The sequence below is a fragment of the Ailuropoda melanoleuca genome, chromosome 4 (genome assembly GCF_002007445.2).
Source record: "Ailuropoda melanoleuca isolate Jingjing chromosome 4, ASM200744v2, whole genome shotgun sequence".
In the NCBI taxonomy this organism is placed as follows: Eukaryota; Metazoa; Chordata; class Mammalia; order Carnivora; family Ursidae; genus Ailuropoda; species Ailuropoda melanoleuca.
Window position 1 is genome coordinate 79,311,171 of NC_048221.1, and position 16,812 is coordinate 79,327,982.

At 44.1% G+C, this 16,812-nt stretch overlaps 1 protein-coding gene across 4 annotated transcripts in view; it reads left to right on the plus strand.

Annotated features, from left to right (window-relative positions):
- The window catches only part of SPTBN1 (spectrin beta, non-erythrocytic 1), a 194,803-nt gene that overhangs the window by 83,027 nt on the left and 94,964 nt on the right, over positions 1 to 16,812 (plus strand). The window contains exon 1 of one of the 4 annotated variants that reach the window (XM_011237884.3): positions 1,039 to 1,612. The exons of the other annotated variants lie outside the window; for them this stretch is intronic. Coding sequence (XP_011236186.1) covers positions 1,504 to 1,612 — 109 coding nt within the window. The 5' untranslated portion in view covers positions 1,039 to 1,503. Of the gene's footprint in view, positions 1 to 1,038; positions 1,613 to 16,812 lie in introns of those variants that run through there. 4 annotated transcript variants of the gene reach the window in all.

The window sequence follows — 16,812 nt, forward strand, 5'->3', positions numbered from 1 at the left end:
CGAAATTATCTTAGGAAGAGTATTGCTGCAGGGCTCCATGTGGGAAAGCCAAAGTTGTGATTTGTTGTCTGCCTGTAGTTAGTTGGGGAAGATGGGAAGGAAAAACTTGGGTCAGTTATTTCCCAAAAATACATTTTGATCACTGTTCTTTTCTTTGTAGAGGATTTTTTTTTTTTTGAGACTGGTGGGAGAAATTAAGGAGGAGTGTTTTAATATCTTGAAGAACCCAAAAGTTCAGGAGCCTCATTTTACAGATCAAAGTAGGATTTGAGGGTAATTTCTTTTCTTTTATCTCCCCATCCATCCGTTCGTAAACTCCTCACGTCCGGGATCCTTGAGGTGTTTACCTGTGTACCTTTCTCCCACAATGCCTTGCAAATCGGTGCTCCCGTAAATCCAGCATTGAATTCGTATTATAGAGTCAGTGTTACAAACCTCCCGCTAAACATCTTCTGATGGCCGCAGAAGTCTGTTGAGGAGATTCTTCTGTGCGCTGAACTTACACCTCCCCTCGCTGTGGCCCTGCAAAGTGCCCAGAGTGACTTTCTCTCACTTGTACACGGTGGCCGGCCGGGTCGCCGCCGCGTGGTTGGCGCCCGCGCAGTGGGGACGCCGCGTGCACCCAGGTGCGCGGCCCCCGTGGCCGCGTTATCTCCGCAGACGCAGAGCAGTGGGTGAGCCGCCCGGGCTGGGGACCTGCGGGGCTCCTCACCCTCCCGGGCCGCCTTCTTTTCATGTGATAGTAATCGGAGACTTTTCCGTTACATGAGGCTCTCAACAAAAGATTGTAATTCCAGCAGCTTTGTTTGGGAAGGTACCACCACGGCGGGCTCGTCCTGGGCCCGGCCCGGGGGTCGTCGGCTCCGGGGCGGTGGAGGCGGTGCGCAGCGCGCCGGGGCCGCCTGTGGGTTGGGGGCCGCGGGCCGGCCGGCCTCCCCCGCGCCCCTCCTCGTGGTACAGCCTGCGTTTCCTCTACAATGCTGTTATGCTAATCAGGTGACATCACCGCCCAGCGCACGGAGAGTGGCTCCTGATTAAATTACAAACCGGCGGCCGCCGCGGGCAGCCGGGAGGAGGTGTGTGTACGGCTCCCGCGAGCTCCTGGGCTCGGCGACCGGGGCATGCTTAGGATTGGCCATATTTAAAAAAAATTTTGAAGTAGGATTTGCACCTCCTTCCCTCCCTCCGTCCGTCCTCCCGCCCCTCCTCGGTAATTTATTTCAAGCTTCTGGTCGAGAGCCACAAAAGGAAGGGAAGCAACAAGGAATTAGATCCCTGAGTGGTAACTCCTGGCCGGGCTAAGGTGGACTCTCCTGCAGCCAACTTCCTATCAGATCTGCCTGCTGGACTTTCGGACCGGAATGGGGCTTGCCTGAGGTACAGCCTTTTTCACAGGGGCCGGGAGCCAAGCCGTGCGGAAGCTCCTGTGTGTTGGATGGGGGTAGGTGGGGGCCGGAGCGGGATTTTCACGGTGCAGCCCGCCAGGGCGTTACGCCGGGCATAATGGAATTGCAGAGGACGTCTAGCATCTCAGGGCCGCTGTCGCCATCCTACACGGGGCAGGTGCCTTACAACTACAACCAGCTGGAAGGGAGATTCAAGCAACTACAAGGTAAGCCCTCGCTTCCCAAAGGCCAGGCCTGCCCTGGGGCTGTGCCTACGGGGGTTCCGAGATTTTATTTGTGCCATATGGTACGTGACCCTAATGAAGACGGGCCGCCGCAAGGCCCGGCCCCAAAGCCTCTGGTTGGCTGCGAGCACCCCCATTCACTCCTTAAAGGAGACAGTTTCTCACTCTACTCTAGAAAAGCCACCATTTGAAGTCTCTTTCCTTCTCTCGCTCTCGTATCCTTTTGGCTCGCGGTTGTCAGGTATCTGCTACCCACTAAGCACACATTTTCTGGCCTTTAGCTATCTTTGCAGCTCAGTGGATCAATGGTAATAGACCTATTAGTATGCAAGCATTTGATTCCGGGTCGCCTCTGTCTCCCAGCCCCCCAGCCTCTTACCTCTGGGAATCCTAAAGGTGTAAAGTGCGCTGCTCGACACCCAGTCCCGTAGAACAATAGCAAAGGGGAGGAGGGAGTGGTCTTTTTGTTCCTAAGCGTTGGGTAAATTACAGTTTTGATTCTGAAGCCTAATTTTAACTCTTCTGATGTATTGTGTTGGGGAGAGCCTTCCCATCAATTTAGTAGGCTGTGTAATTTATAATGAAAGCCAGTTATTGTCATTCCAAGGCTATGGGTTGGATTAGTTGGATCAATTACAGGTTTCTTGGCGTCTATATTAGTCTCAAATAATTGAATGAATCCAGTATTTTACCCACATATTTTTATGGAGAGCGGGGTCCTGTGTGCAGCAGTGTGTGGGATGATGGGCCTGCAGCCCACCGCTCGGGTGGCCCTGCAGCCCTTGGCTGTCCCTGCCCTACCAGCAGGCCTGGCTGGCGGTTTCTCAGAGCTTACACATGAAAAAGGGCTCATAACTGAAAACAGAACTCCTTCCGTTTGGAAGCCCCTGGAATCAGTAGTAGGCTAGGTGTGGCTCTAGCCAATGCTGTGAAAAAGTGGCCTTCACACACTTTCTTATTTTAACTCTTCTCGGTGCCACAAATGCGGTTCCTGTGAGGAGGAGGAAGGAAGGAAGCAGCTCAATCCTACAATGTTTTCATTGGGAAGGGGAGGGAGGCTATATTTCATTCCCAGGTTTATTTGTCTTGTGAAATAGTTGACAGTAATGACACTTTTCTGGAAAACAAGAGGCAGAACAGGACGTGATTTTAAACATTTGCTAGTCTGTGCTGCATTCCTGGGGCAGTTAGCTAAGAAGAAGCTCCATTCCCTCCAGGGAATGTTATGTGTCTTTGGTTCATTCTCCTTGAGCTCTTTGAAGGTGGAATTGGCGTTTTGGGAAAACTTGGGTTGGGGGGTAGAGAGGTAGGGGGAGTTTGCAGATGGTAAAGAGAGGAATGGTGGTGTGTGTCTGTTATCTTCTGGGTCTGTGCTGGAAGCCCCATAGTTCTAGGTGTTGAGATTTCAGAATGCCCCGCTAGTAAGCATGACTAAGTCTCCCTGCTTCGTTGTGTCATGCTGTCCAGGAGAAAGCACCCAGTGATGGATCCTTGATCAGAAAACCTATTACCAGCGTCCCGTCCGCCCACTCCTGTCGTCTCAGAAAAAAATGCAAAACCAAGGCAAAGGTGTAAGAAGGTGTGGGGAGCAGTGTACTCACAGGCCCACCCGTAACAAAAGGAAAGGCTGTTATTTGAAAGCTTTGAGGATGGTTGTAAAACTGCTTACCGAGAAGGGTGGAGCGTACACACAGGAAATGTCTTAAACTGTCCTCTCTGGGTACAGGAAAATTTAAATTAAAAAAAAAATATATATATCACCATATATATATACATATATATATATATATATATCTTTTTTTTACCTCGTTACTGTTTCTCAAGGAAATCCCTTCAGAAGGGGTGGGCTTCACATTTTGTGTGGTGGCTTTTTTTTTAAATGACTTTTGCTCCCTAATGTAGGTCCAGATAGCTGTCTTATTTCTACATACTGTGGTTTAAGAGTTACACAAGTTTAGTCTTGGTATTTCTATAACAGAAAACCACCCATGTTGAGGAACTGAGAAAGGGTGAATTAACTTTCAAGTATGTTGGATCCCAAGAGAATTACAAATATGGCATCCTCCTTAGTAACAACAAATGGAACTAATGGCATTTTAAGCAACTTCAGGGAGAATTTTTGCTAAAACCTTTTCCCATTCCTACCCCCAGTTTGTATTTGTCGTTCTTTCAATCATCTTTGGTAATATGTAGATTGTATCCTCTGATTTAATTTTATACATACCTCCAAAGCTGCCCGTCCCTCACCCTTTTTTTTTTTTTTTAACTCTTCTGAGTATCATCCTTCCTAGCAGTAAATAACCCAATATTGTTAAACTGGTCCTTTGAATTGATTTTTTTAAAATGCCTATTAAATGAATTTATTCATTTAGCATCTATGCCTGAGAGTCTGAGAGTACTGTGATTTTGTGGGAGATATTTCTGCATTTTTGCTGATTTCAATTATGTTCACACTGGATCCTAAAAGTTCAGGAGAGACCAGGGGATGAGATTTGATGTTCTAGCTAAGGGAAGTATGATATTAAAATGTGTTTGGTCTACTTAGATAGTAAGCAAATAAGTATGACTTATTTACACTCTGATTCAGAGGACAGAGATGTGGAGTGATGTCTATCACACTAGTGCTCCTAGCATAAGTTAAGATGAGAGACAGGACCTTCAGCCTCTGATGGCTTCAGACGTTAATCACCAACACCCAGCATACCTAACAGACACACCCAATGTGCATGCTTTCTCTCTTTCACATTGTTCATCAGCAAAATTAAGTTACCACCTTCCTCAGAGCCTCTGCATGCATCTTTAAAGTTGGATTAGTTTTTTTCTTTTCTAAATAAGAGAGAAATGCGGAAACAACTCAACCTCACATGTTTAGAAAAATGTGTCTGTAGTAACAGTTTCATAATACCTTTTCTCCAGTTCCAAATCAGCCAGCTTAATTCCTTATAGGAAAATGTCGCTACTCGTGTACTCAGAAGCTGTTGCTTCTGCCTAAGGTGTAAATTAAATTCCAGACTCCTTAACTTGGCATTGCACCCTCCGCAAAATGGCCCCACCCCAAGTACTTCCTATGCCTGCTCTTACATTCCAATCCAATCTTCCAGGTAGGCAGGCTTACAGCTCTTCATAAAACCAAGCCCTGGATTTTAGCTTCATCGTCCACCTTCTGCCTCAAATGCCCCACCCATCCATTTACCTATAGAAATCATTCCTAGAAATTTTTAAGACTGCTCACATTCCAGTTATTCCGTAAGGCTTCTTGTCTCCTCTTGGGGTTGGTGGGAAAAAGATTTCATTGGGTGCTTACCATGTATCAGACATGTTAGTAGGAGCTTTATATATGGTGTCTTGTCTTTGTAACACACCTGTGAGATTTTATTTTATTTTATTTTATTTTATTTTATTTTATTTTATTTTATTTTATTTTAATTTTTTATTTGACAGAGACAGCCAGCAAGAGAGGGAACACAAGCAGGGGGAGTGGAGAGGAAGAAGCAGGCTCCCAGCGGAGGAGCCTGATGTGGGGCTTGATCCCAGAACGCTGGGATCACGCCCTGAGCCAAAGGCAGACGCTTAACGACTGTGCCACCCAGGCGCCCCACACCTGTGAGATTTTAAAGATGAGAAGACAAATAGCTTGACCAGGGTCATAGGCATTATTGAGTTCAGGCTGCACATTGTTGTTCTCTAACCTTCTTCTAGACTTCTAGATATTAGTATTATTTTATTTCTGCAGTAATGATAATAATAATAATGATTATGATGATGAGGTTACATTACAATGAAATGGGCACCCTAACCTGAGTCCTCTCTCCTGTCTACCTGCTTCCCAGAGAGCACTGATTCTCTTGGCCCTGGCAGTGGAGTTGTAATGAAGACAGGATCTACTTGAAAAGCATCAAAATGAACTTCTGCCTTCTTTGCAGCCTAACTCTGACATCTAGCACCTGGTATTTCTGGAGAAGGTGCCTTTTTTTTTTTTTTTTAAAAAAAAGCTGTTCTGGCTCAATGAATTTGTCCCACTGTCTAGAAAGAGTTATGGAGTAGTCTGTCTTCAGTGGGACAGAGAGGGAAACTACAGAGCAGTTTCTTACATGCTATCAGAGTTGCCTTGTTGCATTTCTTTTTTCTTTTTCTTTTTTTTTTTTTTGTCCTGGTTTCTTCTCTTAGGGAAAAAATATTGCTGGTCTTGTGCCCTCAAATCGTGAAGAAAATTTATTCTCAAGTTTTTCAGGACTTGCCGGTTTGTTAGGGTACCTAGATGTTTTTCTTGCATAATGTCTTAAACTTTACAGAAAGAAGATTACTGGGCATACACCTCCTTTTTGTCATGAAGAAAATTTAAAGGTCTTAAATATAAAGTATTAGCCTTCAGATATTTCCCATTGTGACAGTGAAAAGAATTGGTGACAAGTGATAACTCTTTTTTGGGGGTGGGGACCAAGACTTATAAGAGCATTTTTGGATTTAATGAAAACATAAAAGATTGGCTTTTTGGTCTGGATACCTGCCAATACTATAGCTATTCTAAGCCCAGATAACTTTGTGGCACAAGTCACCAATTTTAAAAAAATAATATTTTTTTCCAGTTTATCAAGTTTGAGCTCACAGTTTGGAAGTTCTTAACAGATTTGCGAATTAGGATTCTTTTTGAATGATGTAGTAATAATAATTACTATTAATATGTACAGCACTTAACTTTAATATGTATCATCTTGCATAATTAACTAAATGAGATTATTCAAAGTACCCAGCATGGGATCTAGTACTTAGTAAGTTCTAAATAAGTGTGCATTTTTTTAGTATTAATAATATTTCACTGGGGTATTCTTATTTTTTATAGGTAAATAAGCAGCTCATTGGGTTAAAATCAATTGGTATGAGGATACATCTCCAGAATCCAGGTTTTCTGGCTGCAAATTTGATCTCTTCTGGGACCACAAAGTGTGGGGGTTAGGTTTGAGCCACAGCACCCACTCCCTAGATACCATGAGTGCAGTCCGGTGGCATGGAAAATTAATGAACTCAGGACCGCTCAGATTTCTGGACCTGTGGTGCTCTCTGTTTTTGGTGGGCCAGGAACTCTGACCGTCAAGCTTAAATTGTGGTTGACCAGGGTATCCATTAAAAGGACTGTTGGAGGCCAGCTGGGAAGAAGAGGAGGTGATGGATTAACTCCCTTTGAGGGAAAAAGACCATTTTTCTCAGGGTAGTGAAATGGGACTGAATGACCTGACTGTAAGGAAGCTTTCTCATGACTCTGTTCCCGTCATCTCTCCGTATGCCTAGGGCCTGGCGAGGGGTCTGCCCTACTGCATCTACCTCTGTTTTAGTCTCTTTCTTTGGTTTCCTGAACCACCCCTCCCCCAAAACTGTTGGGCCTCCCTGAAACTGGGCCCTGACTTGAGTTCTGTGCAGAAAGTTTTGGGATTTGACTACATGGTGATTTGGGTCCAGCTGACCTTCCTGTCTCCAGCTCCTTTTACTCCTTCCTCAACAGTACTCAGGATTCCCTAAAACTACCCTCATTTTCCTGCCCTTGAGACCCGACTCTCCAGGTTTCTTGCACCGGGAATTATTTCCTCGGTCAGGATTATTACTTCTGAGTTCCAGTTCAGATGCCACTTAATTCTAAGTATTCCCAGAGGGAAGGGTGGTCAGAATCGTTTCTTGGATTCCCTTCCTGTAAGATTTAAAGTTGAAGTACTTGCTCATTTTATGATTTTCACATACTGCTTTTGGTTTCCGTTGATTTACCGTTTTGTTTTTTCTACACCTCACAAAGTTTAGGGGCATAAAGACAAAAGTCTGACATCGCCTGTCTAACACATAGCAGTTACCAAGTCTGTTAAAGAGTAAATAAATGAAATTGTTATTATGGACTGCTTTATTGCAGTGGCTCTCAAAAGGAGGTCCCCAGACCAACAGCATCAGTGTAATCTGGGAAGGTGCTGGAAATATAAATTCTCAGGCCTGACTTCTGAAACTCTAGGGTGGGGCCCAGCAGTTGGTTCTTATAGCCTGCCAGGTGGCTCTGGTGCACCCTCAAGTTTGAGAAATATTCCCTTATTGGATCATTCCTACAATCTTTGTGAGTTGGTGATGAGGAAGGAGGGAGATGGTGAGGAACTGACTGCAGGAATCACTCCTAAATGGGACCAGATACTCTGATATATCGAGGAATGAAGAGTCGTGAAGAAGTATGTTTAGAATAAAATTGTTTAATAGTGGAAAAGGCATTTAATGAGTCGGGAATGGTCTTTGTCCCTCAAAATTAGAGAAGCCTTTTAACATCTGCAAGCCTCAGCCACCTCATCTGCCAGAGGCACTAATTATCTGTCCCAGTTCTCCACCGAATTGGTGGGAAGACCAATCCGGAAAGATGTAAGTTTGGGAAAAAAAAAAAAATGGAGAAAAAGGTTATAGTATCTGCAGGTTGTGCAGACAGCTCAGTAAGGCATCTTGTTTAGCTCCATATAGGTTCTTAGTAAAGAATCTGTTGCATTTCACCTGAAAAACAGAAATCCCAGCAACTTGGTATCTGGAAGGTTGGTATCTGGAAGGGAGGCAGGTGGCACCTGGCCACAGCCCTGTCCTGGATATCTGAAGATCTGGGCTGCTTCCCTTACCTGAATACCTGTCAGGTTTACCTTCCACGGCTGCATTGAACAGCAAATGCCATAATCTATATTATGCTTCCTTGAAAACATCGCTGTACAATTTAAAATGTCAAGTGTGGTTATTGTTTCCATCATCGTGTTTTCTTTTAAAGAACACTATATATAGATGAACTGTAAGATGTCCAGTATGGCACAGCAGTTTAAATACGGACTCCAGAGTTTGTTTTCCTCTGTCCTGGAATATACAGGAATAGTGACAGAGCTTCAAGTTTTCGGTTCACAATAGCTTTACAGGCATACCTCTGTTCACAGTTGTAATCACACTTGTGCGTGTTATCACAGTAAGCCAGGTAGACCCCAGCTGTTTTTAGATCTTGGTGTCTTTTTGCCCTCCTGCCTGACAAGTTTCTATCAATTCTTAGACCGCCAGCTACGAAAAACTAATGACAGATGAAATAATGATAAGGGCATTGTAAGCATTTTTCTAACTTCAACAATTTTTGCCAGGTTGACTTAATTAAAACTCTGGCACTTGTTAAATCAGTTTATGGGTGCAAAGGACTTGCCATTTAAAAGCTCAGTAGTCAGTCACTAATCTGGGCAACTTTAGAGCAAGAAGAGTCTAAGAAATGAAATAATAAAACTGATTTTAAAGAGAGACGGTTTGCTTTTTTATTTTTGTTTAGTAACAAAAAATTATTGATTGCCTGCTTCTCAATGCAAACTGTCCCTGTTTAGGAAGTGCGTGAGAAGGCATATTTCAGCAATGCTGGAAATGGTGCTTGAGCTTAAAGAGGAATAGGCAGCAAGTGGACAAAAAACTTGTTCCAGGTTAGAGACCCAAGGGAAGGAAATGAGGTGTGGGACCAGGGTGGGGGAAGTGGAGCAGGTTCAGGGTGGCCAGAGTATTTTATAGCGTGCACAGCCAGGAAGGGCATGTCAGAGGATAATTGAAAAGCCAGAGGATGCGTGGTCCTGTAAATCAGGTTAAGGTGTTCAGAGGTAGGTCTCTAGGTGGAAAGCCACTGAAGGATTTTAGATAGGAGAGTGACTTGTTCTGACTTTTTTTAATTTCCTCCGAAGAAAGGTGGGTCTGACTGCTTAGTATGATGATTGCTTTAGAGGGTAGTGGTCAAGAGAGAGATAGGAGACCAGTTGGGAAGCTTTTGGATTTGTGGGGTGAGAAACTTAGAAACCACATAGACTCCTCGAAATTTGAACTGCAAGGTACTTAGAGCCTGGTTACTTAGTGGGTCTGCAGATGACCTGGGAGTTTGTTAGAAATCTCAGGCCCACCCCAGATCTACTGAGTCAGAAGTTCATTGTAACAAGATCTCCAGATGGTTTGTATGCATGTTCAAGTATAAGAAGTGCTGCCTTGAAAATAATCTGTACTTGCCTCCTTACCCCTATGAGTGGAGAGGAAAATAGCCCCAGAAAGATTATGACCTTCCTGAGGTTTAGAGTTTAATGTGTTTTTTAGGAAGTCTGCCTTAAAAGTAAGATTTTCTTTTTTTTTTTTTTTAAAGATTTTATTTATTTATGCGACAGAGACAGAGATAGAGACAGCCAGCGAGAGAGGGAACACAAGCAGGGGGAGTGGGAGAGGAAGAAGCAGACTCATAGCGGAGGAGCCTGATATGGGGCTCGATCCCATAACGCCAGGATCATGCCCTGAGCCGAAGGCAGATGCTTAACCGCCGTGCCACCCAGGCGCCCCAAAAGTAAGATTTTCTTGGGGTTTTTTTCTTTTAGGTAAACTAGAGCATTTTAAAGTAACCATAAAATAATCTTATATCTTAATGTATAATAGTTAATTGAAGAAAGTTAGTATTACCCTAGGAGATTACAGGGCTTTAAAAATGTGGTTGGTTAATTCCTGGCTTTGTAAGTCTTTGTAGAATTTGGCTGGGATTTTCCTATTTGCTAATCCTGCAGGTTTTGAAATTGGTGCGGTTAAAACACAATTTCTTGTCTTTTACCCATTTGGTTTTAATGGAGAATTACAAAATTCTCTGGGCTACTTTCTTTAAGTTCTTTGAGAATTTTAGCATGGTGTTCTGGGAAGTAGAGTCATGCTAAGTCCATACCTGCTTTGTGACTTCAGCCATTTATATACTTCTAAACTATGTTTTTAGAGCAGAAATAACCCCTAACCCCATGCTCCATCTTAGTAAAATCTTCCTGTATTAATTCGATGTTACTCTTCTTGCCCTTGGTTATTAGACTTTAGTCCACTTTCAAACTCACCTAGAAGTGTCTTCAGGTATGGCTGTAAAAGTGGATTTAAAATACACTAAATATCTGTTACTTGATAAGTTCTCATTTCCTGTAAGTCTGCAGGTGAAGCTTTAAAATTAGTGGGTATTGGTTAGATAGGGGAGAAAAAGCACCTGCTGAAACTTGTTGGCTGGAAGTTTTTGTGCCTTAAAGAAGAAGAAAAGGTATGGAGGAGATAAGTTACTTCCTTTCTCAACCAGCACCACTCCAGAATCTTCCTGATGAAAAGGGCACAAGTAACGAAAGCAGGAGTGGAGAGGCTGCTCCGATGGTGTTCTTACCACCACAGGATTGACGGTCATTAGTAATGGGCAGAGTTAAATTTTTAGCTGTTCTTTATATTACTCCAAAATTCTTTTTATATAATAATTATTTCATAGCCAAATTATGACACCTTCAAAGGAAAGAATAGTTTAAGATCCTGCAATCCTGGGGGCACCTGGGTGGTGCAGTTAAGTGCCCAACTCTTGGTTTCGGCTCAGGTCATGATCTTGGGGTCCCGGGATCCAGCCCAGCACAGGGCTCTCTGCTCATTGTGGAGTCAACTGGGGATTCTCCCTCTCCCCCTCTCCCCCTTTGCTCATGTGCTCTCTGTCTCTAAAATAAATAAATAAAATCTTTAAAAAAAAAATCCCGTAATCTGAGCAGATTTCACTTTTCAATAGTTCTTACCTATATGCATGTACAATTTAACATTATTATAATCATATGGATTCCGTTTTTTGGTGTTTTGTTTCTGTTTTTTACTTAGCATTATATCATAAACTTTCATATTTGGTTGTTTCTATGCCTCTTGCCAAATTGCTTTCCAGATCAGGGCAGTCTTTTTACTAATCTGAGCCTGTTCACTCCTCTCTGCGATGACGGTAATGCAACTTTTATGAAGTAAGATTGTCATAAGAATAAGTGAGGTTCGGGGTGCCTGGGTGGCTCAGTTGTTTAAACATCTGACTCTTGATCTCAGCTCAGGTCTTGATCTCAGGGTCATGAGTTGAGGCCCCACGCTGAGTGTAGAGCCTACTTTAAAAATAAAAGTAGTAACAAATAAGTGAGGGTCTCCACAGAAACTGTCACACTAGCTGGTATATGGTGGGCCCTCACTAATCAATGGCAGCCATTATTACAGGTCCTGGTTAAATGGCAAAGCAGGGCCCAAGAGGGGCTGGTCTTTTGAACTTAAGTTGGCTAGCCTACCCCACCCCCACCCCTGAAACCTGTTCTGGGTGTGGTTTCCTTCATGTTAGAGGAGTGTTTGGTTTGCCTGAAAACGCACCCAACTGAAACGGCCCCTTTTATGTTCCCCTTTAGAAAGTATACAAGGCTGACGGCAGTCATTTGAGTCTGATGACTTTTGATGTAGGTTGAAGGTCACAATAGTGCTGGCTCGAAGTTCATAAAAAGCGTCTCGAGCAGTTACTGCGGGAGCCAGAGCATCCAGCACTTTGTCGGAGAACTACTGTAGCCAAACTAATATTAACCGCTCTCTGTAGATGGGTGAATGCCTCTACTGTGTGTGCTTTTGAAAGGCCTTTCTTAGCACTTCTCTCTCTCCCCCAACCTTGTTTTCAAGAGGCAGAGGGCCTTTAAGTGGCAGATCCAGTAATCACAGTAGCAAGGACACACAGGCCAGCCTATATTTGGCCTCACAAAGGCCTTGTGAAAGATCTGGCCTTAAAGTCCTTTAGTGCTGAAATGATGCAAGTGGAAAGTTAATTTGAGGATCACTGAGGCACGCTTTATTCATGAAGAATGTGAGTAAAACATAAAAAGTCTGCAGGTTCTGTTCTTCTCTGGTGGTAAGGAAATTACGTAGGCTTTGTCATTATTTGGGTGAATTTGACCCCCCCACGGAGTGTAATTGTGATGGAATTTTGGAGGGAGAGCTGTGGTGTAAGTACAGGCTGGTTGGAGTGTGTGTATGTTTTCCCTGAAATCCTTACACAAACCTTAGACCGTATTTTGGTGACTCCCATGATGTGCAGATAGTGGTTATCTCTTGGAATGTGGCCTTGGCTCTTTTGAATTAGGGTTTTGTGTGTGTGTGTTTAAGAGGAACTTTGAAGATCTATTTTAATGTATATGAGGTCTTTGAAAGTCTCCCTGGTCTGTTTGAGCTGTTACATGCCTATGAGCTACTGTAGATCTCTCGCCTGAATGTATTGTAGTTGAGAGGTGAGTATGAGTCCAGCACAGACTGTGTTTCTGATGCTTGAAAACGGTGCCCTGATTTTTATTGAGGCAGACGTTTATTCCTACAGAGGTTTTAGCGACTCGCTATAAAAAAACTCAGTCTCGCAGTGCTGGAGGGAGATTGTGCGTTATCTGCGAACAACTGCCAAGCAGATGAAATCCCAGCTGCACAGTCTGTGGTAGAGCCTGGGTGGGAGTGGCTGGGGGAGCCGAGGAGGAAAGCCTCCACCACCTGGCAGGGTGGTGTGGTGCAGAGGGCTGTGCGGGCTGCTGGAGGCAGTGTCCAGTGTTAGGACATTTTATCTCAGAAACACAGCCTGGTGGAAAGCACCTGGGCCTGGGAGTCACGTAAGCCAACATTCAAATCCTGACTTCACCAGTGACCTGGACCCCATTTGCTTGACCTGTTAAAAACTGGGAAAAATAGCCCTTGGGGTGGCTATACATCTTAAATTAGTGCATCGTATTGATGGGGTGACAAACTTATCCTAGTTTTAGCACTGGCTGTTCCTTCTGAGCTGCCTCCCCAAGTCCCGGGCAAGCTCGACGGTGGGTCGCCATAGCTGTGTATGAAAGTACCTATGACCAGGCATGGAAGACACGGTCTGTGTGTGTTTGCTTATCCCTGTGTGCGTTCTAGTGCTTGGCACAGGAGTAATGAATGAGTAAAGTGAGGAAGGCGGTAGCACATCTGTAGCTGTTTTAAAGTGAGCTAGCCGCTCTTCCTCCCTGTGGCCTCTCCTCCCCTCAGAAAAGAGGTGGCCTTCCCAGCCACATAATAATAAATGTGTTGAATGAAAGCGTGAATCACATAATGGTTTTGGCTCTCTGATGTGGCTAAACTGTAACTTCAGGAAGGGCTTATCTGGCTCTCTCTATTTTTTTGATAAAATGAAGTTTTGATAGGACTCTCCCTCATGTGGTCTGCGTAGTCTGCAGGGTGCTGGGGAATTGAACTTCGGTGAGGAGAGAAGGAAGCCCATGGTGCTGAAGTACTCGGAGAGATACTAAAGTTAATGAAACATCGGGTTGTCTCTTCTTGCTGTTACTGTTTTTACGTTTTCCCTTTGAGTGCAATGCGGCAAGAGTGGTTGAACCAGAGGAGTTTAGGGTCACACTAATGTAATCCAGTTACATAGCCAGAGGGGTGGAAGTGCACCCTGCGAAACTGAAATCCATTCTTCTAGGTGTGGTAGCCATTCATTCAGATTTTTATGTTGTGTGACTGTAAAATGAAGGCAACTTTTCTAACTGCAGATATGTCTTTGCTCACAGTGATACAGCATGAGTAATGTTTTTCTAGAAGCCCGGCCGTTAATAATACTCTGAGCAAATAGAGGCAGGGCCTCAGAAATGTAGATAGCAGTTTAATGTGCAAGCTCGGCCTTTTAAACTGAAGAAGTAGCCACAAGAAAACTAGTTTTGGCCAAAGAACTGCTTTCCAGCCCTCAGTGGCTTCCAATCCTCTCCCCACTCCTTAAAAAAAAAAAATTCTTTGGTTTTCTTCTGCAAATATATATGATTTCAGTTTTGAGATGGGAGATTATTTTTTCATATGAAACACAAGGAAGCAATTTTTAAAAGTCCTACACATTCAGCAACAGGCCTGACTGTAGCCAAGCTTGACTAGGAGTTCCTGGCCACAGAACCATAACCGCAGCCCTTATCAAGGTAGTAAATTCAGTTGGCTTTTTGGGAAGGGAGGGGCTTGGAGTTGAGGGAGGGGCACTAGACCCCTGGCCTGCTGGGTAGGGCTCTGGAGCTGGCTGCCTTTGGGACTGTTTGTGCTACCAGTGTGCTACAGTCAGATGGCAGGGCGGGTCCAGATATCGTCTCAGCCATTGTTGTCATCCAGTGATTCCGAAGTGACCTTTCTTACCTCATCTTCCTATGAGCTCATAGTTGTCTGCAAACATAAGTTATACTATGGATTCTTGCTCACTTTTTCTTTGATAAGGAGCAGCTCTTCTGCTCACCAGTTCTTTTAGGAAGAGGAAACTGAGGCACCGGTCATTCAGTGATTATAGCAGTTGATTTGTGATCTCCCCTCTTTATTCCCCCTTCCCAGTGGGAATTTACAATGTAACTTATTTGCTAAGGTCCCCTGCATTAAAACCAACAAACAAAACTGTTGTTGGAGTGGAAGAGGTGATGGTTAGAATAATTATTGGCATTACTGAATTCCTGTTTAATATTTAGCCTTATGGAGGGCCTCTCTGTAGCCCTCTGCTAGGCACTGTGGTACAGCTTCCAAACCTGTCTTCAGGGGGCTCACACACAGGTCAAGAGACAGGAAAACATACAGTTTTTGTAATAAGTTTGAATGGGTGAATATAAGGAAGAGGGTGCTTTATACACCTGTGAAATAAAGAACACCTGCCATCTTTACTCATCCTGGTTGCTTTGCGAATGAGTTACAATAATGTGTGGGAGCACCCTATGAAAAATACAAATTCCTAATCTAAGAAATTTTTGTGCGGGGAACGAATGGCAAGACTCTCTGTTCTCAGTTTCACTCAGCTGGTCTGATGTCCACTGATGAAGGAAACCGAGACCTTTTCAGTAACAATTGCCAGTATTTATTGAATACTTTTATAGCTGACTCTGTCATTTATTATATGCATTACCTCATTGAAGACTCAGAAGAATGCTAGAGATAGGTGGAGATGTTATCTCTGTTTACAGATGAGAAAGCAAGGCTTGGAGAGATGAAGTGACTTGCTCAGTGGCACACGGCTAGTGAGCGGTGGGCCTGGCCGTCACACTTGGCTGTGTTCGCAGAGCCCCACTCCGTGCTGCCTCTCTGGAGGTAGTGATCTTCCTGGGAGGCCCTGGGTGTGGCGAGGTGTGGCAGGAGCCGTTGGACCATGTCTAGCAGCAGCCTACACAGTTTCTTGAGTGTGCTGTGAAGCCGCTTCCTCAGCCCTAGCTCCTCAGAAGGCGTCCTCCCCTGTGGGTGTGGGATTTATGATGTGGTTTCCTTCCTCCTGCCTCTGGAGGTTGGCTCTTCTCCCCTGGGTCAGAAAGCCATGGGTGGCTGATAATCTGTGGCGCTGGAGTCAGTCGTGCCCGCTCTGTGTTCAGGATGGGTCATGCTTGTGTCACCATGTTGTAAGCCAGTGGTGCTGTGACGGCCTGAGCAGTGCAGTCTGGTTTGGAGTCAGAGGTCACACCCTTGCCACCCCATTGCTCATGAGTCCACTGATGCCTGTGATGTCAGAGTTCAACCACAGGCTTCTTTTCCTGCATTGAATATAACTTTAAAAGGGGGGAGGGGCTTTTGTGGGCTTTGCAGCAAGAGCCAGGTGTGAACTAGGTGCTTTCACATATATGTTATTTATCCTTTCAGTAACCTTGTGAGGTAGGTGGTGTCATATCTACCCTGAGGATTGAGGAACTTGAGGATCCCAAGGGTGAGATGAGGTGCCATGGTCACTTAGCCAGCAAGTGACAAATGAATGACTTCGCAAAATTCTGCAGCAGGAGGGGGCCATTTTCAACATATCTTTGAACTTAAAGTAGGTATTTTTTCCATATAGATAGAGGCAGATAGCAAGGCAGAGTGTACATGTCTATCAGCACATGGGTAGATTTTTACGGACTTTAATTTCATTTAAATTTTGTTTGAAACACATGTATTTATTCTTATTAGGGATTCAGTCAAATTGATAGGTGTCTTAAAGTGTCACATTAAACCAAGCAACAAATTGAATAGGCAGATTAAAAATGAAAGGCTCACCAATCAGGTTTCTCAAGTATCAACTTCTGATAAAACTGCCTGCTACTGATGAGTAAATTCTTCCATTAAAAACAATGTAGTCTGCTAATTTCCTTATCCTTGATATTGGAAGGGGCGTAACATTGCCAGGAGGGGTAATGCATCTGCCTGTCTTGAAGGTCAGAGCTGACATCTGCCCACAATTGGATACAGTGTTTGGTAAATGCATTAGGGTATTTGGGAAGGTGTTGAGCTATGTCATAGCCCAAATTCAGGTGATATTAATCCTTGGTCTTTTTTAATATAGCTGTAGACATGCATGTAGATAGGACCCAGTGCTAGTACTTTGAGGGCTTTGGATTTTGAGTTGTTGGAGA